At 49.4% G+C, this 23,940-nt stretch overlaps 1 protein-coding gene across 12 annotated transcripts in view; it reads right to left on the bottom strand.

The window, feature by feature from the left end:
* The window catches only part of Mical3 (microtubule associated monooxygenase, calponin and LIM domain containing 3), a 192,489-nt gene that overhangs the window by 52,718 nt on the left and 115,831 nt on the right, over nucleotides 1–23,940 (bottom strand). For 9 of the 12 annotated variants that reach the window (XM_085839993.1, XM_085839992.1, XM_085839998.1 and 6 more), the window contains exons 21-24: nucleotides 22,858–22,965; nucleotides 22,090–22,276; nucleotides 15,868–15,956; nucleotides 14,826–14,913 (exon numbers count right to left, since the gene is read on the bottom strand). In XM_085839993.1, the coding sequence (XP_085696119.1) occupies nucleotides 14,826–14,913; nucleotides 15,868–15,956; nucleotides 22,090–22,276; nucleotides 22,858–22,965 (472 nt within the window). Of the gene's footprint in view, nucleotides 1–14,825; nucleotides 14,914–15,867; nucleotides 15,957–18,773; nucleotides 20,506–22,089; nucleotides 22,277–22,857; nucleotides 22,966–23,940 lie in introns of those variants that run through there. The other 3 variants (XM_085840001.1, XM_085840002.1, XM_085840003.1) reach the window with 2 other exon arrangements.

Raw genomic sequence — 23,940 nt, 5'->3', positions numbered from 1 at the left:
GAATTCCAGGCCAGCCAGGGCTACAAAGTGAGACCCTGTCTCACACAGAAGTGGGTAGAGGGTTAAGGCAAAAGGCCTTAATGAAGCTCGGCTGGAAGAGTGACTGCCTAGCAACACCCAGCAGCACGAACACCAGGTATTGTAGCAGATCAGAATTTCAAGGTCATTCTTGGCTGTATAAGGAATTCAGGCTGGCCTGGGCTAGAGACTCTGCCACAAAAATCAACCAACCAACCAGCCACCCACCCATAAACAGAAAGAGGAGGGAGTCAGCCCTGCCTTTGCCCTCTGGCCCACCAGCACCCACTCACATAGAGCTCTGGCTTACCCCACCTTTCAGTGACAAGAATCACTGTCACTGATTAGGCAGAGAATCCCAAGGACTGGGGTCCCACAGAGGCTCAGCTTTCCCAAAGGGATGGTGACGTCCAGTATGCCTGCACATTTGCAACCCAGTGTTAAAGCACTGTGGCAAACACAATGCCAGTGAAATCAAGATTAACATCCTCGACTCTCTGTCCTGATCAAGGAGCTAGCAGACAGACAGACAGACAGGGAAGGAAGAAGCGGAGTGGTACAGGCCTTCGTGGTGATACACCCTCCTGTGACACGTACGTCTAAGTGTCTGGGAGAAGGAACCACAAGAGACAGGGATGAAAATGAGCAGCTGCTGCAGTCTCCACACTGGTATTTAAAATGCTTTGAAGCTTGTGAGCCACTTAGGAAGCTGAGGCAGGAGGATCGCTTGGGCCAGGAGTGCTTGTGTAACACACGGAGACTGTATTTCTAAATAAGTAAACAAACAAGGCTGGCAGAAGTTGGTTTGAGTAGGTGAGGAGGCATAGCCAGCCTCAGTAGGAGGGATGGCCACCTCCCTCCACATCATATGCTTCGTCAAATGGCAGCTGCGGAGGGCCTTTCCAGCTAAAAGTGGAATGAGAGACCTGGAATCAGTTCCAAGGCTGATTTGTCTCTAAGTCAGCACAGGCTGATCTCAGGTCACAGGGAGGCCAATTACAGCCTCATGCATACCAAAGGGGAAGAGCTCCCAGGATCTGGCTGCGTCCTAAATAGGAAAAAGGTCCCGGGCCTGACCTGAGGCTCTGTTTTGGAACAGCCACTGCCCACGGGAGCTCCATACATCATCCCCAAAGCAGCGCTTGCTAACAGGACAACCTGCTCTCAGCTGATGTGCGAGAGCTGCCAGAATCCTTTATTTGTAGTTGTCTGATTCATAGGGAGCACGAAGGATGCAGACAGGCTTCAGTGGCACCTGCTCTGCCTGCCCTTCCTGCAGTGTTCCAAAACTCCAGTGCTGGGTGGGGGTTTCGGGCAACCGTGTATCACACAGGCCATCTTGAGGCTCTCTCTTCCCCCCATCCTGAATTCATTTCTGGCTCATTTTCCCAATTCCCTTTTCCTTCTAATAAAACTAGCGATGCACCGTTAACAGCTGCACATATTTATGGGGTACAGTATGATCTTTTTATACATGTAACAATGAGTAGCTTCTACCTCCTCAACGCTTATTCCCTGTGTTGGGACTTTTTGGCCCTTTCTAGTTATTTTTTCCAATGAGATAATGTGGTATAAACTGTAATGACCTCCTGGCTGTGGGACACTTGGCTAATCCCTCTGGCCTCACCTCATGGGTACTGGTGACCCAGTCTCTCTACCTTACCTCCTACAATAGCTGTTCTATTTATGTTTGGATGAGGTCGACTCTTTCTGCTGGGAAGCCTGAGTAAAACTTGAATTTGATGAGAATAAGGGACAAGGCACAGGGAACCGAGATGTCTTCCGTGGTGTCCTCCCACCGGACCTAAAGTAACATGGCTCCCAGGATTCATTCATCTAACTACCAACCCCACCCACCAGGGAAGCCTGCTTTCTAATGGAATATGATGGTATCACACAGCTGGTAGGAGGAACTGGTGACTCTGGATGCCAGCTAAAGCCTTGTTAAGAAGTGACTCTGCCTTGAAATGATTGGTCCCCACAAGATACTCTGGCCTGAGATACATTGGCCTGCTTACTCTGTCATTCAGAGATCTCCCCTTAAGTGGTTTCTCTTTCCCACCCCCCGTTTTGGTGCTAAAGACTGAACTAAAGTCTGGTTAATGTAAGTATTCCTCTTCCACTGAGACCTGCCATCAGCACCCTCTGTTCCTTTTATCAAAAGCTGCTGGGGATTTGGGCTGTGGCTTTTCTTTCAGACCACAAGCCAGCCGCTTCTGGGCTTTCCCCACATATCCACACAGCTAACCTACAAGGTCTCTGGGGGATGTTTAAGGATGAGAACTCCTACAGAAAAAGCTACCTGGCTGGCAGCATAGTGTAGACTCCACATCTACACCGAGATTGTTTAGAGTCACCTGGAGGGACTGGGAACGTGTCCTCACCCACAGCCTCCGTCACTGCGAGGCCACAATGGAACCTCGGTTTCTTCTTCTCTGCTCTGGTAGGAAGGGATTCCATTTCAACTCTCTCCCAGGCATGCAGGAAATGAGCTGCATTCTCGCCTGCTTTCTCATACACTGGGATTTAGAGATCAAACCATCTGAAGTGAGGCCATTCTCAAGAGAACCATGGTCTGGTCTCTCTTAGAATGCAGTAATAGAAACCTTTGGAATATAAACCTGTAGACAGAGCCATGTGTGGCACCATGGGCTTCTGATCCCAGCTGTTTGGGAGGCTGGGCAGGAAGATTCCTTTGAGCTCAGGTATTGGGGACAGTCAAGGTAAAAGGGGGGCGGGGGGTGTCTCACAGAAAAACCAAACAAAATCAAAACAAAAGATTCCCTACCCAAGTAAAAGAAAACCGAAACCTACCAGCAGCATGCTGCAGGTTGATTTCAGTGACTCAGTTGAGCTCTTACAATACAGGAAAGAATCAACTTGGACATCATTTCATCCTCTTCCCGGTTTTGCGCTAAAGTTGCCTATGTAGGAGTCCCGCTTAACTGTTAACAGAACAAATGGCACTCTACTGGGAAGTATCTTGGCCTGATATCCTGAAATAAAAGATGGCCACTCCCTGCCTCAGCACCGCTTTACCACGAAAGTGTCCAATCTTCCTCTGTATTTGTGGGAGAAGAGGGCCGAAAGCCAAGCCTCCCTGGCCCCCGGCCCCCTCCCCTCCCCCCGCAGCCTTCAGAGGCAGTGTGGGCAGTCCTGTTTCTCCCGTTTCCTCTAAGCACATCAGCTGCCGTGGTGGGGCCACTTGATAAGCTCACATGTTTATACCTTCACAGCGACTGTGATTCTAAGCAGACACCCAGACTGAAGTGCTACGTGGGAATGGGAGTTTCCCAGGTGCTGGTCCAGCAAAGTGACTTCTGTCTTTGCATAGCTCCCCTCCGACAGGTCTGCTCAAAGAATTTCTCTACACCACACAGTCTTCTATGAGGCAGGAGAAGGGCTAAGGTGGCAAGCATGTCAGGTACCACGACAAGAATGCCATCTACAACAGCCACTGAATGGCTACCTCGAAAACCTTCATCTAGCCCAACAGTCTGAATGTCCCTTAAAGGAAACGTTAAGACCAGAAATGTCCTAGACTTAGGGTTTTCTGTCTACATATAATGAAATACCTTGGAGATGATCACAAAATTCACTTAAGATTCATATTGACCTCATATACACTGCTTCAGGATACTCTGTGTGAGAGCTTAAATAACTTTGTGTATGGCAGTTTCTTGGTATGAGATTTTCCACGTATGATGTTATATTTAGAGGGTTCTAGATTTTGGATCAATGTATGACATTGAGGGTTTCTAGGTCTCAAGTGCTCAGCAAGTGCTTCAAGACTAGCAACTCTCTCAGTGACCCAGTACAGGAAAGAATGCTTTGGGGGGTGGGGGGGTAGATGAGATGCTGGGGTGGGATTCAGGGTCTTAAGGGAAGCATCCATCACCCCCCCTGGCCCCCTCTACAGGATTTCTCTGAGTAGTCCTTGCTGACCTGGAACTCGGTGTTCCACCTGCTATGCCTCCCGAGTGCTGGGATTAAAGGCGTGTTTTGTCACTGCCCAGCAGTTTACTTTGCTTTTGTAAGATAAAGTCTAGCTATATAGATAGATAGCCCAGGGTGACTTCAAACTCTGGCTCTCCCTGCTTCAGCCTGTGGTCGGATCACAGGCATGAGCCACCATACTACATCTTTTTTTTTTTTTTTTTTTTTTACATGGTCTTACTCTGTAGCTCTGGCTGTTCTGGAATGTGCTGTGTAGACCAAGCTAGCCTTGAAGTCACACATAAATCTGCCTGACTCCCTACTGCTAGGGTTAAAGTTGTTTATCACCATGCATGGCATAAAAATAAAACAAAACACCAGAGATTCATGAACTCTAGGCTAGCCTTAGACTCTCTATGTAGCGGAGGATGGCCTTAAACTTCTGGTCCTGCTGTTTCCACCTCTCAAGTGCTAGGATTATGCACCACCATGGTTTTTATTGATGCTGGGGATGGAACTCAGGCCTTTCTGTATGTTAGGCCAGCACTCTACCAACTGAGCTACATCCCCAGCCCCTATGTCTGATGGGAAAACTGTGTTTTTATGTAGAGGCATTGAGAGAAGTAGGTCTTGTGGGTCCAAGGGAAACTCAGCTGTTTTAGGGGTATGTGATTACCAAAAGAGTTGGGCAATTCTGAGTTAAATACCACATGGAGAGGCCGAGTGGAGGGACCCCAAAAGGAAATAAACTAGCAGTGTACCCAGGAAGGCCACAGGGATGCCACAAGCTGAAGTGTGCTATCTTAAGAATGTCGAGGGTACCTCGGCTGCTGCTAGGTGACTGAGGGACTCTCGGTCTGCATGGCCTCATGGGAGTATGCTTTTAAAAATGTCTCTTTAGTTATTATTAAGTATCTGGCCAAAGGGCGGCCTTGGCATGCAGCGCTGTACTGAGGAAGGCAAAGAAGCATCGTTTAAAGTACAGAATCTACCTTCTCCCACTAACAACACCGCTAATATATCACGAGGCTCTCTTGCAAGCGTGCGTTTCAAGTGTTGTTCTATCTTACAGATAAATTTCAACTCCCCTAAGGTGCTGACCCAAGTCATCCAAGTCATAGAGAGGCAAGATATGAAGGACCAGCCATGCTTAAGAGACAGCCTTTGGCTTGTGTCCAGAGAGAGGCAACCAGAGACGCCAGAGACCGAGCCATATCAGTCCAATGCAGCAGACTGCGAACATGATCCAAACACCTCTCACTATCTGCAGCCCCACCCCACCTCACCTCCAAAGGTGACTGCCCATCCCCCATGGTGCCAATCAAACACCCCTACCCGCTTTCTAGGCCTGGCTTGTGTGGGAACCCCAAAGGAGAGATTCCAGGGACTGAAGGATGATGGGTCTAGTCAACTGATCCCCTTTATCCCTTTTCTCTCAGGAGAGCCACAAGCCTGCAGCTGAGCAGAAGAGCAGCCATGTTATAGCAGGGCCACTCACAACACCCAGGAGGGACTGGACACACGTGGGAAAACAAACATCTTTCTCTTTGCCTTCTGTCTTCCATGTGCTAAGTACATTCTGCCTAGGAGCTCTGCGGCTCTCTGCTGTGGCACGTCTTTCCAGGGCTAGGGTAAGGCCGTGTCCACACATGTTCAGGAGACTTCCCTGCCAGTGTTCTACGATTGGCCAAATTCCATCCAATAGGGCAAAACCAGAGCTGCTCACTGGGATAACGAGGACACCCAGCGCAACATCTAGCAGTTGGTCACTGTAAGAGCTCTGAAACGGAACTGGCTCAAGCCTGCTGAGAATAACTTCCAGAGGTTGGGGTGTGATTCTATGGCAACGTGCCTGAGACCCCAAAGGCAATGCCCAGCATCTAAACACGCAAGAGGTTTGCTTTTCTCTTGCTGCAGGTGATTTGCCTCAGACCGTCAGTACAAAAACACGTCTCCCCTTCCCTGTACTCCAACAGCGCACAGAGCCAGGCAGGGACAGTAATTTCTCATGAGGACTGTGAATGGAGCTGTGAATCATCACTGGAGGTTTTTACAAAGGGATGATGGAGAGCTGGCTCAGCGGCACACGGGTACCACTTGCCTGGCATGGGTAAAGGCTTAGGTTCCATCCCGACACTGGAAAAGTTAAAGTAAGAGGCAGAGAAGTAAGGAAATGAAGCTGACAGACCTGTAAGCCTGCTGGCACGACGGGCTTCCCCCTGGAGGCACAGATGGGCCCGAATCACCGTCAACCCTATGGCCTTTGGTGTGAGTATCTGATGTGACACCAGTTCACTTTCTCACAGGTAACTCATGGCTGATTGTTCCCTTCCTCAGTTTGATGATCCTCTTACATCATCAGTGATGAAACCCTCTGTCTTGCCGTCTTCTGACTTCCCACTAGCAAGTTCCCAGCCCTGGGAATCACTGCCTCCCCCCGCCCCCCCAAAAGAGGCGCCGTGTGTTTCCTGTAATAAAGAGATGCATCCCTGCTGACATACAGGGTGCATCCGTACCTTCACAGAAACACCAGGGCAAAGCTCTCGCTCTCAGAGAGCTCTTCTCTCAAGAGTGTGATGACAGAGTAGGGGCAAGGGGAATCTGTGTACACAGTGGGCACACAGGCACATCCCACTATGGTTCCCTGGTTTCCGTGTCTGCTTCTAACCCAGACCACTGAAGGGCTTAGCGAGTGCATTCAGAGCACCCAGACAGTGTCTGGTACACACTGTCTGGCACACAGCTAGCACTGCCCATGGGTACTGCCGTTGTCAGCACCATCGTGTGCCTTCCTATTTCTCTACTTGATTTTACTTTTTTGTTTGTTTGAGGCAGGGTTTCTCTATGTAGTCTTGGCTGTCCTGGAAGTCACTCTTGTAGACCAGGCTGGCTTCAAACTCACAGAGATCTGCTTGCCTCTACCTCCTGAGTGCTGGGTTTGAAGACGTGTGCCACCACTGCCTGGCTACTTTTCTTTTTTGAGACAGGGTCTTGCTATGTAGTTGGTATGATGCTGGCAATGTAGGCCAGGCTGGTCTCAAGAACACGGCCATCCTTCTTACCTCAGCCTCTTGAATGCTTGATTACAGACACATGCCACCACACCTGGCTTAGTGATCTTCTCTTCTTTTCTCTCTCTCTCTCTCTCTCTCTCTCTCTCTCTCTCTCTCTCTCTCTCTCTCTCACTCTCTCCCTCTCCCTCTCCCTCTCCCTCTCCCTCTCTCTCTCTCTCTTTTAATGGTACTGGGGATTTGGGGATTCAATCTAGAGCCTTGAGCAGGCTAAAACAACTACCTGGTCACTCACCCGTATCTCTAGCCTCCGACTTTATATTCTGTGATCTGGTGTGGCAGGTATGCTGAAGAGCAACAATCATGGAAGAAGACAAGAGGGGTTCGCAAACCTCTAATTTTCTATAGTGTTTCTGAGGAAAGTCCTTCAGATCCTTCTCAGGGGATGCAGAAATGGAACCCAAAGATTGCTCCTGACTCCTGGCAATGTAGCAAACAGGAGGACTTTGGCTTTAGTCTTGTGTACCCTCACCCCACACCAGTACAGCTGTTTCTTGGAGACTGCACAGACTCAGGCCAGCAGTACCCGGAGCCTCCTTCCTTCCTTCCTTCCTTCCTTCCTTCCTTCCTTCCTTCCTTCCTTCCTTCCTTCCGTGTGTCACATGGTTCCTGCCAGTGTCGACTCCCCAGGAACACGAGCCAGGGAAGAGGAAGGCAGCTGGTGACTCAGTCACTCTCATCAGACTCAACTCTAGGGGAGAGCACGTGCCTTTTACACAGAGCCCACCAGCCTGGTCTCCCGGGGGTGGAACAGTGGGAAAGAAACCACACAGCTGGCCTCTCTAACCTGCTATTGTAGATGCTGGCAGTCCTAGGAAATGACACAGGAGCCATTATAATCTCCTCTCAAGGGACACCAATGTCATTGATGAGCACCCTTCTCCAATGTTTCAGTCAGTCTGATTCATAACTCATTTTTCAAGTTTCAATCTGAGCAGATACTCAACACCAAGGGGATTCCTCTTTCTAGAATTTTCTCCAAAGAGTTGTCATGAGTGTATCGAAGAAAAACAAGGCCCACTGAGTTGCAACACTGGTCTCCTGTAATTATTTTTATGTGAAGGAGCATCTGTCACCAAGGTCGAGTTTCTCTGGGAATGAGCCTTAAAAGAGGTAAGCCAGCAACCGACCGCCCAACCTTAAGAGTCTCAGGAAGGGATACGATACTGGGCACAAAGACACTGGGTTCTAATGACAGGGAAAACTGCACGTAAAGTTAGCTACTAGGGACAAACAGTCACAGGTGAGGACACACAAGGACTCAGGCTCCATTTCCTCTGCAGTAACTGCGATGAGGAGGGACTAATCCTGGTATCTCACAGAAGCCCAGGAGGGGGAAGCCAGTCACAAGTCACTGTGGACAATTTAACATATACTGTACGATCACAAAGAACCAAGTACAGAGAAAAGCTAAAGCAAAGAAACCAGAAGAGGCCAACAGAAATCCTGACTTCATCTGTACAGCCCCTAGCAATGATTATCCCGGGATAAGCTGGAGCAGGCCAGACCCGCGGTCCTGCATTCCTTCAAGTTTTCCTAAGCCTCCGCTACTATGGACAGTGAATGTTCACCGTTGGAGAATGTTCTGCCCATATTTTGAGAACAGCTCCTTGGGAGGAAAAGGCCATCAAAGTCCAGGGAACTAAACTCAGCCTTAACTAGACTAAAGCTTCATCTCTCGTCAACTGTCCTTAGACTCATTAAAGCACCTCAGATACTTTCAAAACCGTTGACAAACCACTTCTGCAAAGTTGAGAAAAAGATGACCCACAGGAAGTAAAAGGGAGATGGTGAACACGTGACCAGGAACACCCGGAAGTAATTGAAGGTTGCTCCCTATGCCTAGAGGCCCGCCTCCCTTCCTCAGGTGCATGGAGGGTGCTTTTGCACAATCAATTCTACACCCTCTGGAACTATGTCAGGAGGAAACAATGAGTGGCTGCCAAGATTGGGTGGGAACAGGAGCAGCTGGCAGGCTTTTGATGTAGCCTAGGTCCAAACGTCAGTGGGGTCCCTACCCCCCAGTTCATCATGAGTCATTTGCTTGTTGGCACTTGCTAGATGCTTGCCCATATGAGCTGTGAGGTGAAGCCACGGTTGGGGCTGGAATCCAGTCTTCCCCTAAAACTTCCACCTATTTGAGGTGAGATTCCCCACTGGGTGGGTTCCTCTGACTCACACTCCTCACACTCAAGAGGGCCCCTTGTGGGGTATCCCTTATTCACATGACACCATCCTGCCCTTCACTTCAGCATGAAAATAAGAGAGTGGTCATTTGTACAGTCTGTTCTCCCAAGCCTGTGCTCAGCCTCTGTGCCGGGGATTGTCTTAATTAAAAAAGCCACCAGGGAATGTATAAGAAAAAGAACAATTTCAAGATGTTTCAGTAAGAAACCAAGTGCCCTTGGAGGTTTCCCAGGAACTTTACAAGGGCTTGCACAGAATCACATCAGCTATTAGGCAAATCAGTACACTGTCCTAATGACCCCGGCCCTCTTCCCCTCATCATTAGGTCTGGGATGGCGAGGCAGCAGATGGCTAGAGTGTATGATCCTCTCTTATTATTGTCTCTTGGTCAGCCCTTGTACCTGCCACCACTCTCTCCTCAATTCCACTGCGGGCACAGAATATTATTTCAAAGAAAGAGGGATAGGTTAGTGTGGCAGGGAGGGTCCTGGCCCACTGTGCCAACTCCACAAAGAAGCCTGATGTTCTTCAACTTCTCAGAGGTCTGCTGCTGGCTGGAGAACGTCAGCAAGGGACAACACCCAGACTTCCCCAGACTCAACAGAAGAAACTCAGTAAGTATGGAGTACTTCATCCACCAAGGTGCCCACTTTTGGCCCTGTTTGGCATGCTGACATGGCAGAGGTCTCACTACTCCTTGGCTAGCCCCAGCGTGTGTAAGTGGGACAGGCTGGCCCCTCCAGGCTTGAGGGCAGTCCAATGAAAGGAGACACTGTAACTCAGGTCCCTGATGATACAGCACAGGAGAGAAGCCAGCGATGGAGAATGAGGATGCTGAGTGTTAGCAGGACCCCAGTCAACGCCTGAGGGCGTCCTAGCAAGTACACCAACCGGGAGGGAAGGCACCTAACCAGTCCCAGTTCTGAGGATGGTGCCTGGGCGCCATGTCCTCTCAGCAGCCTTGGGCTCTGTGCAGATATTTATCCTCCATCTGCCAATCCTGAGGTCCCTCATGCTGGATCACTAAACCCGGGAGACATGGGCAAGAATAACAATTCCTTGCTTTTCTCTATTTACAATTGCTGCAAAATGAAACATCCCGCAGCATGCCACACCCTGCACAAGGTCCTTCCGTTAGCGGGACTCTACACTAGGTGGGTAACCTGGTCCTCACGGCTATCTGTGCCCTCCCTACCCTCAGCATAAGTCAGGGTTCTGGGAAACACTGGCTTCCACAGCCCACGCTCCACACCTGCCTGAGCCTTCCCTTCCTTTCCCACCCTCCAATCAGGAAAAAGAGAAAGAAAAGAAAAACTCAGAAACCTGAAGATTGTTTGGAATTTATTCTCTTAAATAGGAATGTAACATTTGTTTAAAAAAAAAAAAACACCAAAAAAAAAAAAAAAAGAGAAAAAACCCTTAAAGCACACAACACCTTGGTTTCACAGTAATGGCAAGAACAAAGTTACACAATTAAATAAAAAACTCACAAAGCAACACACCAAAAAAAACCAACTCACAACAGCACAGATTAAAAACAAGGGCAAATTAAAAGCTTTAGGGAAGGTCAGAGTGGACAGGCAAAGTGTTCCTTGGCACAGCTGGTCCTCCCCACTCTGGCTTCTATGTACCACAGCTCTGGGCAGTGTTTGCTGCCAGTCTCCTGCCTCACCCCAAGGGAATAGTTGGGTGATTAAAAGCGAACCCCTTACTTCACTGGCCAGTATTCAGTGGCACAGAGGGCCTAATGGGTCCCACTGTCCTGCAGGAAGCAGCCAGGCCCAGTGAACTAAGACAATGGCTATCTGAGATGGCCACAGTGGAGCTAACACTTAGACCACAGACTGACTTGAGGGAAAGGAGGTATCGGAGCCTCTCTGGTCCCTGCACCAGTAAGACTATTGCTTTGTTGACGAGGAAAACAGATAACCTGAGTGTAGGGGTATGTACCACCCCAGAAACCTGGCCCCGCATCTATGCCCCCACGGGAGGCCATGCCTAGTGGCTGGGCTCCCGCTGAATCCTGGCTATGCTGGGGGAGTCAAGCCAGGGCAAGCTTCCAGAGAAAATTCCTATGGCTTTCAGACTAGTAGCTTTAGAAACAGTCTCACTGTTACCAGTTAGGGCACAGTATAGATAAATAGTATCTGCCTACACACTGAACTAAAACCCATCTACACACATAAATATACACAGTTACACTGAGAGGTGTGTTCAAGGTTCACACAGCACCACTGCTCAGCTTTGGCTCTGGCGGTCAGGTTGGGAAGCAGACGGCATGGCAGCTGCTCCACAGCGTTTCCTTTCCTGGGTTTTTTTCCCCACATCCTTGAAGGGAAGGGGCCCTAGGAAGCCACGAGAGGATCCCAACCTCCTCGTCAGGCAGAGGCCCAGGGTGAGTGGCATTCTTTGTAGCGTGTGGCTATTCCGGCTAACGTGGGCCCGTGCCTGTGTTCCCTAACTGTGGGAGCCAGTGGGTACCACTGAAGAGTACCTGGGGTTAGGGGACAGGCCAGTGCCACTGGTAACTACAGCTTCTCCAGGAAAGATACTTCCTCAGCAGATGTCTGCAGAGCGTGCTCCTCCTGCTCTTGTCTGCACTGCAAATGTTCCTGATACTGCACGCAGGGAGAAAAGCTCTCCTTTTCCCTTCCCACCCATGTGCCTTGTGCCTCACTTTTCATTTTGCATAATGGGATTCCTCTACCTAGAAAAGAAACCATCTGCAACCAAGGGTGTGCACCCAAGAGAACAGCCATCCCGCCCAGCGTTTTTGATTTTTTTTTTTCTTTGTCCGTTTTCCAGACTTCTCCTAAACTCCAGGCAGGTACTGTGAGGCCAGGGTAAGGAAATCTGTGCCAGGCCCACTGATCTGTAGCAGTGAGAGGAGGTGGTTTGGAAACAAAGCATTTACAGGTTTGAGAACAAAACGAGGATTTCTATATTAAACGCACATTACAGACAGAAATACCAGAAACAGTGTCTCAAACAGGGGTCAGGCAGCAGCTGCAGACAAGGTTACCAGAGGAAGACAGCGTGTTAAGGCCTACTCAGGGCTCTCTACAAGGGGTTAAGGAGGGTCATATTGTCATTTGGGGGTAGTTTTGTAGCTGGCATTTTGTTTTTACAACAGCACTAATTCTTGCCTAAGGGGAAAGAACAGAAGGGAGAAGAGCGAAGAGCTAGGAAATCAAGAAGGTACAGGACCAGGAGGCAGGGCCACAACCCAGCCTGGCCCAGCTCTTCCTGCTCCACCCTCACCCCAACCCCGTGAGCTCCAGGGAACACGGGAGATCACATGGGACACGGGGTTAAGAACCCTTCTCTGACACATCCTGGAAGCCCGAGGCACTGGGCTTTGCCTGAAGCTTTCTGGAGCAAGTTTGGCCAAGCACTCAAAGCTAATGTGGGATTGGAAAAAGGCATTTCTACCCAAGAAGAAACAGAAACTAATCTCATGGCACCTATAAAATGTCACTCATAATTTTGCCTCCCCACCCCCACCCCCGCCTTCAATGGCTAGCAAGATCGAGTGCCAGGGCTCTGAGCATGTCCAGGACTCAGGGCAATGACTTGCACAGAGTCTGCTCTCCCACTGTCGGGAGTCCCTTGGGCTAGGGGTACAGTGCCAGCCTCACTTTGGACATCAGACCTGGGATATTTTGGGGCGCCAGATCTTGACCCTCTCTTGCTATTCTGCAAGCATGTTCTAGCTTGGGCCCTTTCCTGTGTTTGTTTTGACTCTTTAACCACACTGGCAAGTGTATTTTCTGTGTTTTCTAGAGCATGCTTCTCCTATCCATAGGTCCCTCAATTTTTGAGTGTCTAAAAAAAAAAAGTCTGAAACCCATAACATTTTCCTTAGACAGGCACAGATGCAAAAGGAACGAGCCAAGAGAGCAAAATCATTTGTAGTTCTTTTAAAAAGGATGTTCGTGCACCCTTTACCCATAGGGAGTGGAGCCTTTTGTTTGCTTGAGTAGTCGGGTTCCTTGGCAAAGCTATTAGGTGGTGCGCTCACATGATTGTGTGTACATTCCAGTGTGAAGCCAAAGTTGTGTCTGGGGCCAGGGCATTCTCCTCTGCCAGGCTGTGCTCTGGGAGTGTCAAGTCCTGAGAAATACTACCAAGGGCTGGCAGACCTCATCGGGCTACAAGTCGCCCATAGCTTGACCATGGCTATAAACTGTTGAGTCTAACCAGCAGGGCGTCTAAGAAAGATTCCCCGAACATGAGAAGGGAACAGAGAAGCTGTAGTCACGTTCGCAGGGGCTGGCTGGGGTTTCTGTGCCTTGGAGGCCTAACACAACCCACCCCCACAGTGCCCCTGCCAAGCCCAGGGCACATTCTCCCTCCTCTGGCACAACTGCCCAAGGGCTGTGTCAGCGCCTCCCTTCATCAACAGAGGCAGCTCTATTTGAAAGCTAAGAAAATATTCCTCCCTCCTCCACCATGGAAAGCATCTATCTATCTGCTCCTCAGTGGCTTCTGGCATCGGCTGACAATCTTTCATTTTTATTTGAGTTTGTACCTGGCTGTGTAAGATAGATTTGTAGCTGGGCATAGTAGCGTACCCCTTTAATCCCAGCACTTGGGAGGCAGAGGTGGGCGGTTCTCTGTCAGTTTGAGACAAGGCTCGTCTCCATATCTAGTTCTAGCTAGGGCTACACAGTAAGACTCTATCTCGGAAACCATGCACGAAAAAATAAAATAAAGAAAAGTAAAAAGATATACTTGCTCTAAACAAGAGGAAATGTGTGACAGGAAAATATAGCCCTAGACTTCATACATAAAGAGTGACCCCGAGAGATGTCTGGGGCCACCATGGGGGCCTAAGGACCGCTCAGTAGTGTACAGAACTGTGGCTAGTTATACAATGGCAGACAGGGAAATTTTAAGGAAAAAAAGCAAGACAATTCTCTACAGCCACCATGCTTTAAGCGGTCCCCATCCTGCCTTGCAACGGACAGGGTTGGCATGTTTTGTGAGGTAGGATGGTACAAGCTATTGACACAGGAAGTGGGGCATGTGGGTCCTGACCCTCACTGGAAACCCAGATGCCTAAAGGATTTGGCTAGGGTGGCCCTTGTCACATGGACAGACTGGACCCGGCTGGGGAATGGGACGCAAACACTTCCAAGTTGCAGTGAACACATTCAGACTGTGGGCCACACAGTCTGTGTGGCAAGTTCTCTGTGACACGAAACGGGTCCTATACAGGGGCCACACAGAGGCTTATCACGCTGGGCTCTCCCCGGGGTCAAGGACATAGCAGCTCTTTTGGGTTCCTATTTACCTGTAGGGTCTGCGACAAGCACCTCGGTGTGTCTTGTGGGTTGTGGAGTAACCCACTTACCAGACAGCACCGTCACTGGCTCACAGTCTGCCAGTGAAACTCCCCTCCGATCTGCACCAGCACCTCTGACAGGCCATAGAGGAAGGGGACCCCGAACGCCAGCAGCTGACACATGAAAAATGAGTCCAGGGGGTTTTGGGCTACTTGGTGCCCAATTGAAGAGATGTTGGTTTGTAGGTGCTGGCTCACCCCCTTGGCCTTGTCACAGAGACCAAGAGAGTGACGCACCACCCAGCCAAACAAGGAAGTGAGGCTACCTGGACTTCTCTCGGCTGAGCTGGCGGCAATGCTGGCCAGTCCATTTGCATCTGCAGTGGGGCCATCCTGCAGGGCTCCTTTGGCTTCCTAGAAGAGTCCATGAGAAAAAAAAAAAAGAACAGTGACTCTGGCTGCGGCCCCCCGGGCTCAAAAAAAAAGAACAGTGACTCTGGCTGCAGTCCCCCCGGCTCGAGGGGCAATGACCCCCGGAGACTGGCTAGTCTGTCTGTTAGTACTGAACTGTGGAGCCCTAGGAGAAGAAATCTCTGATCCTCTCAGATATCAACCCTGTGACGCATGTACATATGCATGACACATGGGAATCCTCCTGCCGACTTTAAGCGCTCTTCAGATGACTTAAGACAGTGTGACCTGCTGTATAGAGTGAACAGTTACTGTACTGCAATGCTTAAGAGTGTGAACAGATTCAGTACAAAGTGGTATTTCCCCTGCCATGGACAGGACCTATGATGCAGACTTCACGGACACAGAAGGCCAAGTGTACACCTTCTTCTCACCATCCCTCTGTCGTCAACCCAAGCCACCGGGTAACTGGCCTGAATGCTGTCCGTGAAGAGAAGAGATTACTCAGGCCACCTTGAGAAAACAAGAACAGACCAGTCTCACTGAAGCAGAAAAGAAAAAGCCGAGGGCTTAGACATCACCCCAGGAAAGCAGGCCTTAAAAAGACAGCAGGCAGAGCCAGCTATGAGCAGCTTGGCCTTCCAGGGTGGCGAGCAGGGGTTGGCCCTCAGATGCTCAGGGGTGTGGGCTTAAAAAGGGGGAAGGGGGGGGGACGACTCCAGAGGCCACCTGTTCTCCAGCTATAAGGAAAAGGGCTATGACCTCGGGGGAAGAAACAGTTAGTTAGGGTGAGCAGCCCTTCTGTTCAGAATCAGCCCTAAGCATCGCCTCTGAGACCAGCGCCTCTAGATGCTTGCAAACCTGCTGTGTCTGCAGTCAACTGCAGTTCCTCTCAAGTCCACTCATGGGACAGGCAAGACTATCTAACAGTCCCGCTCACAGGAAGGAAGCTGTTACCTTTCCAGACAGAGGAGCCACCGCTGGCCTCTTCCTTTGCGCGTAGCCAGATAGTCGGTAACAGTAGTGCGGCTTACAGTAGAATTTGCCTGCAGACAGCAAGAAGCAAGGAAAAGAGGAGTGAGCAGAACTCCACAATTGTGAACTCGGCTTGCTGGCCGCAGGATGCCACTGCAAACGCCCCCATCCCCACCCACTAGCTCCCAGCTCCCCCTGCAATCCAGAAAGGCCAGCCCGCAGCCTCCTTTTCCTGTGTCTGATGCAGAGGCCTTCCCCTTGGGGTGTGTGAAGGTTGTTGAGCTGCCACCAATCAGTGCCCAGACTGAAGACGTGAGGCTTGCACGACAGAGCCAGCAAACAAAGTAGTAGTGTGTGAGGACAAAGACATGGCCACAACCCCAGCAGCAGTTCTAGGGAAGGCAAGAGCCAATACAAATGCAGGGTGGAGCCAGGAAGGCTTCTGAAAGTTCCCGAGAGAACTGTCCACTCCCCTCCACAGCCATGGGCGCCTACCCCTCCCCTCCCTAGCCACGGTTGGTCTAAGGCAGGCTGCAACTATATAACATGTGCTAAAAGTAACACAAGGAACTACAGAGATGACTTAGAAGTAATGTTAGAAGTAAAGGGGTCAGCTATAGACAACCTGACGTCAATCCTAGGACCCTGGCCAAAAGCAGGGCATGGTGGTGGGACCCTGCGATCCCAGCATTCCTAGAGACAGAAGGGAGGCAGAGACAGGAGAACTGGCAACAGGCTTACAATGCCAGCTACCCTGGAGTATGGTGTGGATTAGAAGAAACAGTAAGGTGGACAGAGATAACTGACTCCCAAGTTGTTCTCTGACCTCTACATGGGCTGTGGCATGTATGTTCATGCATGTGCACACGTGCGCATACGTATACAACAAGAGACTGAATAAAACCCAGGGTGTGCTTCAATATAGCCAGGGCCAAACATGGTTTGCTAGGCCTTCCAGCCACGTCTAGGTGCATTTACTGGGTCCTATGTAATGTGACGCTATCTCTCAAGGAGAGTGCAGCCAAAAAGTTTTGAAAGACCCATTCCCCCTCCCAACACAAGTGCTGGGACAAACTAAGAGTCACATGATCCGAATCTGTCCTCTAACTTAGGTGTGAGAGCTGAGTATTAGCCCTACCCTGAGAGCGGCCGCCTCCGGAGCTGCACCCTGGGAAAGGCTGCATCAGGAGCCGCTTGCCTTACTTTGTCATGTGCCAAGAGAGACTCCAAAAAGGTAAGCCCAGGGGACAGACAAGGCAGAGGAAATGAAGGCTCGGGGCAGCTCTTCTTCCCTTTTCCTCTTCCCTGGTGACCTGGGCACATCACCCTGTGTTGTACGTGCGTGATGCACACACGTTAAGTGTACAGGTGAATGCACAGAAAAACCAAGGTGTATTCCCCTCTATCACTTTCTGATTTATTGCCTTGAGATGGGTCTCTCACTGAACTGGAAGTCTGCCATTTCACCTACCAGCCAGAGACATGCCTGGCTATTTTATGTGGATCCTGAGGACTCAAACTCAGCTCCTTAACCCTGAAGAGCAAGTGCTCTTACCCACTGAATCATCGGCCTAACCCCTATCCATTTTCTTCATTCATTCATTCATTCATTCATTCATTTAATCTTAAGTACACCGTAGCTGCCTTTAGACACACCAGAAGAGGGTGTCAGATCTCATTACAAATGGTTGTGAGCCACCAAGTGATTTGAACTCAGGACCTTGGGAAGAGCAGTCAGTGCTCTTAACCGCTGAGCCATCTCTCTAGCCCCATTTTCTTCATTTTAAAAATAGCTGACATATGCCTTTATCTGTGTTTCTTACAGTCTTAGGTCAGTGTTGTCAAAGCTGGGAAAACAACTTAAAGGGAGAAATGTTTACTTTGCTCATGATTTCAGACGCCTCAACCCAAGGTTACTTGGTTCCATTGCTTTGGGCCTCACTGACGCAGGGCATCACAGTGGTGGGGAAGAGATGTTCCTTTCAAGGTGGCAAGGAACAGAGAAAGTGTGGGGGAAAGGCCAGGGACAGGTACATCCCCAGAGTTCATCCTTATAACTCCAGTTTCCAGGAGGCTTCATCTCCTAAAGTTTCTGTCGTTACCCAGTGATGCCATTCACTTGTTTATCTATCTGTGAGGTAAGCCACTGCTGAAGTTAGAACTCCCAATAACTAGCTGCCTTCCAACAACCCATCAGCTAGCGACCGAGTCTCTAACCTGGGTACTTCAGATTTAAAGCCAATGGTGGAAAAATCACAGAGAATTTTATGGACTTTAAGTAATATTTATAAAACGTCACATTTCCCCAGATTTCTCACCAGCTGCTGGCATGCAGCCAGTACTCAGAGACATGGTACTGTGGGGGACATGTGACCAGCAAAGGGTCAGCTCACCATCTGCTTCTCTGTGGGTGAGCAGTTGATTTATGTGTCTTTTCCTCCTGTTTGTTTTGTCTTTAGCTTGTCCACCGTACCTTTCACATAATCTGTGATAAGCCACTCTGTTCTTTTTGGGTTTTGCCATCAGTAAACAGAAGATGAAATATATTAGTACCTGGTTCATCGAGCACATCTTGGACATTTTGTATTTCATTCTCCCCACTCCCCAGGACTGGAATATGACTGAGGCCAGGTGGGTCATGGCAAATTATGAGGACTGCTGTGACCTTGGAGGACGCCTGTCTCTGAGACTGCTACTTAGAAGAGAGACATAATTCTAAAGCTCACACTATGGGTTTTACCATAAAACTTGTTTGCTTGTTTATTTATTTAGTTAGTTTTTTTTCAAGACAGGGTTTCTCTGTGTAGCCCTGGCTGTCCTGGAACTCACTCTGTAGACCAGGCTGGCCTCAAACTCAGAAATCCACCTGCCTCTGCCTCCCAAGTGCTGGGATTAAAGGCTTGCGCCACCGCTGCCCGGCACTTGTTTAAATTTTTTTTAAAAAATTACATTTATTTGTGTATTGTGTGTCTGTCTCTGTGTGTGTCTGTGAGTATGTGTCTATCTGTGAGTATGTGTGTATGAGTCTGTGTATGTGTGCGTGCGTGTCTATTTGTGAGTATGTGTGTATATATGTGTGCATGTCTGTCTGTGGGTATGTGTGTTTGAGTCTGTGTGTCTGTGGCTTTGTTTGTCTGAGTCTGTGTGTGTGTCTGTGTATGTGTCTGTCTGTTTGTCTGTATGTGTGTGTGTATCTGTGTGTTTGTGTGTCTTTGTGTGTATGTGTGTAGACAAGCACAGGTTGGCACGTGTGGAGCTCAGTGAACAACTTGCAGGAGTTGGTTTTCTGCTTCCACAGTGTGGGTCTCAGGACTCAAACTCAGGTCATCAGCTTGTCCACAAGCACCTTTACCCGCTGAGCCATTTCACTGGCCTGAGGCTTATAATTCAAGAACACTAATTACTTATTATTGCTTATTTTTTCTTAAGATAGAAACCCAGATCATAAGCTCTGACTCCTAGCTGACCAGCACTGGATCCTGCTCCAAATCCTAACAAGATACAAGGGTTTCAGGCACAGATCCCAGCCAAAAGGTAACTTCCAAGAATGTTCTAGAGAACTGCATCCTCTAGGGAGGCAGTACATGATATGATGCAAGGGCACAGCTGAGATGAGATCTCTGCTTAAGTGCTACGCCAACCTCCAGACTCTAATTTAGCCTCTTAGAGCTCACTTCCTCCCACAGGAAAGGGACAGACTTCTCTCTCTGTCTGGTTGAAACGGCTCACTGCCACAGGCTTGAGCTCCATGTGCTTCATCAATCATTCATGCTCCTTTCTTCTGGAGGTATGGATTCATGTAGCCAACCCTGACCTTGAACCTTTGATCTTCTTGCCTCCATCTTTCAAGTGCTGGGATTATAGGATATGCCAGTAGAGCTGGCTTTAATGTAGCCTCTTATTCTCTTTCCTAAACTTAACTTTATTACTTTTGCTTTTTGAATGAATTTAAAAAAAAAAAAACAAACCTCTAATTTTATCTAACATTTTCTATGTGCCAGACACAATTCTGACCACTTTACAACTATCCATTCGTTTAGTGCTCACACAACCCAAAGACTGCTACTATCCTTCCACAGGGGGAGGCACAGCCAGGCTAAGCTGCCTGCCCAAGTGCCCCACGGTCAGAGCATTGCAGGCAGGAGACTGACTCCAGAGCCTGCGCTGTCTGCCACTGCACAATGGCTCCGGTCTCAGGAAAGCCAGCCAGGCTGACACTGTGGATTAATCACAATTTATAGAGGACTCAGTAAAGTGACGGATTGGAGATTATCTAGCTAGCCTCAAACTCACTCCGTAGACCAGGCTGGCCTCAAACTCAGAGATTCATCTGCCTCTACCTCCCAGGTGCTGGAATTAAAGGTGTGCTCTACCACCACCCAGCTTAAATTGAGCGATCTTTGACAATCACACTAAAGGACAAGGAGGAATGACACAGGTGTCTGGCATTTATTCAACTGTTGGTGTCATTGAATAACACTGGTGACATGAATGCTGGGCCTCCCTCGAGGCAGACGAACACTTGAGATGGATGGTACAGAAGGCACATGGGCATGACCGTAGCAGGTAGGGCAACTGGAACATGGTAGCTGGCTGATGTCCAGAGGTTTGGAGAGAACTCTGAGGAGGGGACATGTGGAGACAGGAAGGTCAAGGAAGCCCGTTCCAGCATGACTAGGGCAGTGTATTCTGGGTAGGGGACGTCTCAAGCAAGATCCTACGGCACCAGTGGTGTCTTAGAGATGGAAGTAAGATCAGCGTGCTTTGCCTCAGGTGAACCGTGTGTATCGTTCCCACCATGTGGCTAAAACAAAAAGGCCATGCCTTCAGCTGTTGGGAGAAGCTAGGTTGTTGGGGTGCACCTTGACCAGGCCTGTAGGACTTTGGTCCCCTTTCCCTCTGTGGCTTCCTGGTAATGAGGTGAGCACTTCCCTCGGCTGTACAGTCCTACCACATGCTGCCCTGTCATGGCCAGACAGCAGATGTCCAGTGGGCCATAGACTAACACCTCCAAACCGTGAGCCTGAACAACATTGGTTTTTATGAAGGTGATTACCTCTAGAGGCAGACTTACACTTCATCTCTACTCTCAAGAGAACGAGAGGTGAGCTTGTGTGTATACCTTTATGGGCAAAACTATGAATATGGACAAATTGGCTAGACTCTGAGGGAATTCTTTCCAGGCACACTTCAAGATAAAAGGCTAACCAAGATCACTGAAGTATCAGGGACAGTTCTAAGAGGTAGGGGGCCCACCTGCCAACCCCTCTTCTTGGAGTCAAAGATGCTGTCCAGAGAGTAAGAATGGAACCAACATCCTGGTACTAACCGAGGACGTTCCTCGCATGAGCAACTCTTTCAGCCCTTGGCTGAGCAGTGGATTTGCTACTGCAGGAAAAGGACCATGTCCTGCAATGCCAGGAGCCCACTGCTTAGTTCCCGCCTTTCCTCTGTGACAGCCATGGCTGCCTGAGTCCCACTCTTAGGAGGGTCAGACTGACTGAAGTGACTTAATCATACAACTCCCTCTGCCATGCTTTGTGGTTGGTCCCTGTAACAGTCAACATACTGTAACCCACAGAGATGTGGGCTCGGTGTCACACACACACACCCACCCCCACCCGGGGGAGGATTTAGTTTCCGCTCCTGCTCACCAAAGCCTCTCTATTACTTTTAAACAAATTCAACCCCTGCCCAGCCGCCCATCCCATGAATTCCTCAGCATCATGTAGGGATGGCTGCAGGAGCCATAACTGCCTTTGGGTGACGAGCTGACAGTTATTTGTTGGCACACTTCTCTACCTTCTAACCAAGGTCTTTCCACATTTAAAGCAGAAGACCTGGGCCACCTGGCTACGAGATGCTGATGTTGGACAAAGGTTACAAAGCTTGGGCAATTCAATCCCCTCCACAGGGCAGAAGCCTGGGATCTATTTAGCTTGCTATCATCCATCGAAGAGTTCTAGGAACCCTTGAACTCTTTTAGCCTCCAAGGTCTTATGTGAGGTAAGAAAGTCTGATGACTAGAAAAATATTTTTTTAAGTCTCAGAATTAAAAAAAAAAGGGGGGGAAAGCTACAGCTGAGAAAGTTTAGTATAAAGAAAATGAAAAGAGGGACGGGGCAAGGCCCAAAGGTCCCTGGCTCGGAAGGAGAAGGGGGTGGCACATGTGGCTGCTGATGTGACCAATGGGCAGAGACTCACCATCCTCGATGTCGTAGGCGTAGGCTGACAGTCGCAGTGTGGTGGCGCAGTACTCACACTTGAAGCAGCTACGATGGAAGAACTTGCCCTCGGCGCTCAGCCTCTCCATCACGTAGACCCGCTTTTGGCAGAAATAGCATGTGTCGCTGCCCCCCAAGTTCTGCGGGAACTCTTTCTTTATGGAGCCCTGTGGGGGGTTGGGTAGAGGAGCATATCAGACTCTGTGGCCACACAAGCCCTCTGTGGGTGAGGAGGACTCTGGTCACATGGACGCAGACCACAGGTTTTAAATGACAACAAACGCTGTGTGGCTTTCCCGAGAACAGCTCTGAGAGTAGCCTCGCTTCACAATCTCCTCCTGAGGACCCTCAGTACAAACCCGGGTCTAAACCCGTGATACTCAACAACCGCGAGATGCTCCTGAGAAAAGATCCAAGCTTTCAGAACTTCGTAACAGTCACACCAACTATTCTGCTGGCGTTTTGTTTGGAGGGGGTGGGGGTAGAATCTACATACACTTAGTGCTCATGTGTGCGCATCCTCTGAATAGAGGATGGATCATCTTTAAAGAGGAAAGTGCTTTTCCACAGAACATCCTAAATATCTACCACAGTTCTAGAAATTCAATCATCAAAATTGAGACCAACTCGAGAAAGCTACCAGGTGGCAATCCAGGTGGCTACAGAAATCAGTAAGAGCCTCGGAGCAGGTGAGGGTTGCTCGCCATAATGCCATGACTAGAGACAGTGCCCCTGGAATATCTCTTACCAGTTCCTTCTTGTCTAGAAGGGCTTTGGGTTGCTCTTTCCTTTGAAGCTGATTGGCTATCTGCTCAGCCAATGAGCTCACTCCGCCTGTGTACATCTTTATATACTTCTATTGGTTGGAGATTACACAATGGTCAAGATGAAGGGAAATGAGAAGAAAAAAAAAGTAAATTAAGGAGATGACTGACAGGAAAAATAATCTTTGAGGGGTGTAAAATGAATACGCAGTGCAACTGCAAACCATGCCAACACAGTGCCCACAAGCAGAAACTGGGCGGTGAGCGCACGCCACACTGTGCCAGGCTCCACGCCGGTGGTGGTCAGCACACACATGAGCAGCAGCAGTGGAGCCGATCTTCCACAGGGAAGAACTTGGTCCTTCATGTTTTTCTGAGAGTCCAGTTCTGGGGATAGGGAGGTAGAAGACAGAATGGAAACAAACATGGAAGAGGAGGAGAGGTCTGCATCCTGGGTGCTCAGAGAGTCTGAGGGTCAACTCCAGGCAGGTGGCCACAGGGTCAAGAGCTAGGAGAGGGTCCAGGGTGCGCTGTGAATAAGCTGACCGCCTCAGGCTAAGAACAAAACCAGGCAGATTCTTGCTTTCTTGCTTCTTGCAGATATTGATGTCCCATGTGCCCCCCCACCCCCCGCGCACATCAGGCGGCGGCAGGGAGGGGGTAGGTGGTGGTTGTGGAGGCTGGATCTCTCCCAAACTAGGTGGGCACCAAATCACAAACTACACCTGAACGAAGCTGCCCATTTTGCCCCAGGACATCAGAAGGTTTCTGGCCTTGGAAGAATTGTTTTTAGAGATGGACAACAAAAGAAGTCAAAATCCAAAGCTGAGTGTAATGGCATACATTTGTAATCTTAGCACTCAGAGGGCTGTGGCAGGAGGATTGCCATGAGCTCAAGGCTAGCCTGGACTATACAGTGAGACAGTCTAATCCTCTTCCCCAATGCATCAAACTAATGCAATCTCCCTTTTGGAAACGCTGAAGAAACAAACAGGAGAGAGCCCATGTCTGCATGGTAAGCCGCCCTGCTCACAGGGGTCTGACACCCTGTGGCCTAGCTTGGATCC

This window comes from Mus caroli, unplaced genomic scaffold, assembly GCF_978045245.1.
Source record: "Mus caroli unplaced genomic scaffold, Mus_caroli_1 scaffold_7, whole genome shotgun sequence".
NCBI classification, from domain to species: Eukaryota; Metazoa; Chordata; class Mammalia; order Rodentia; family Muridae; genus Mus; species Mus caroli.
This window is presented reverse-complemented; position numbering and strand designations above follow the sequence as displayed.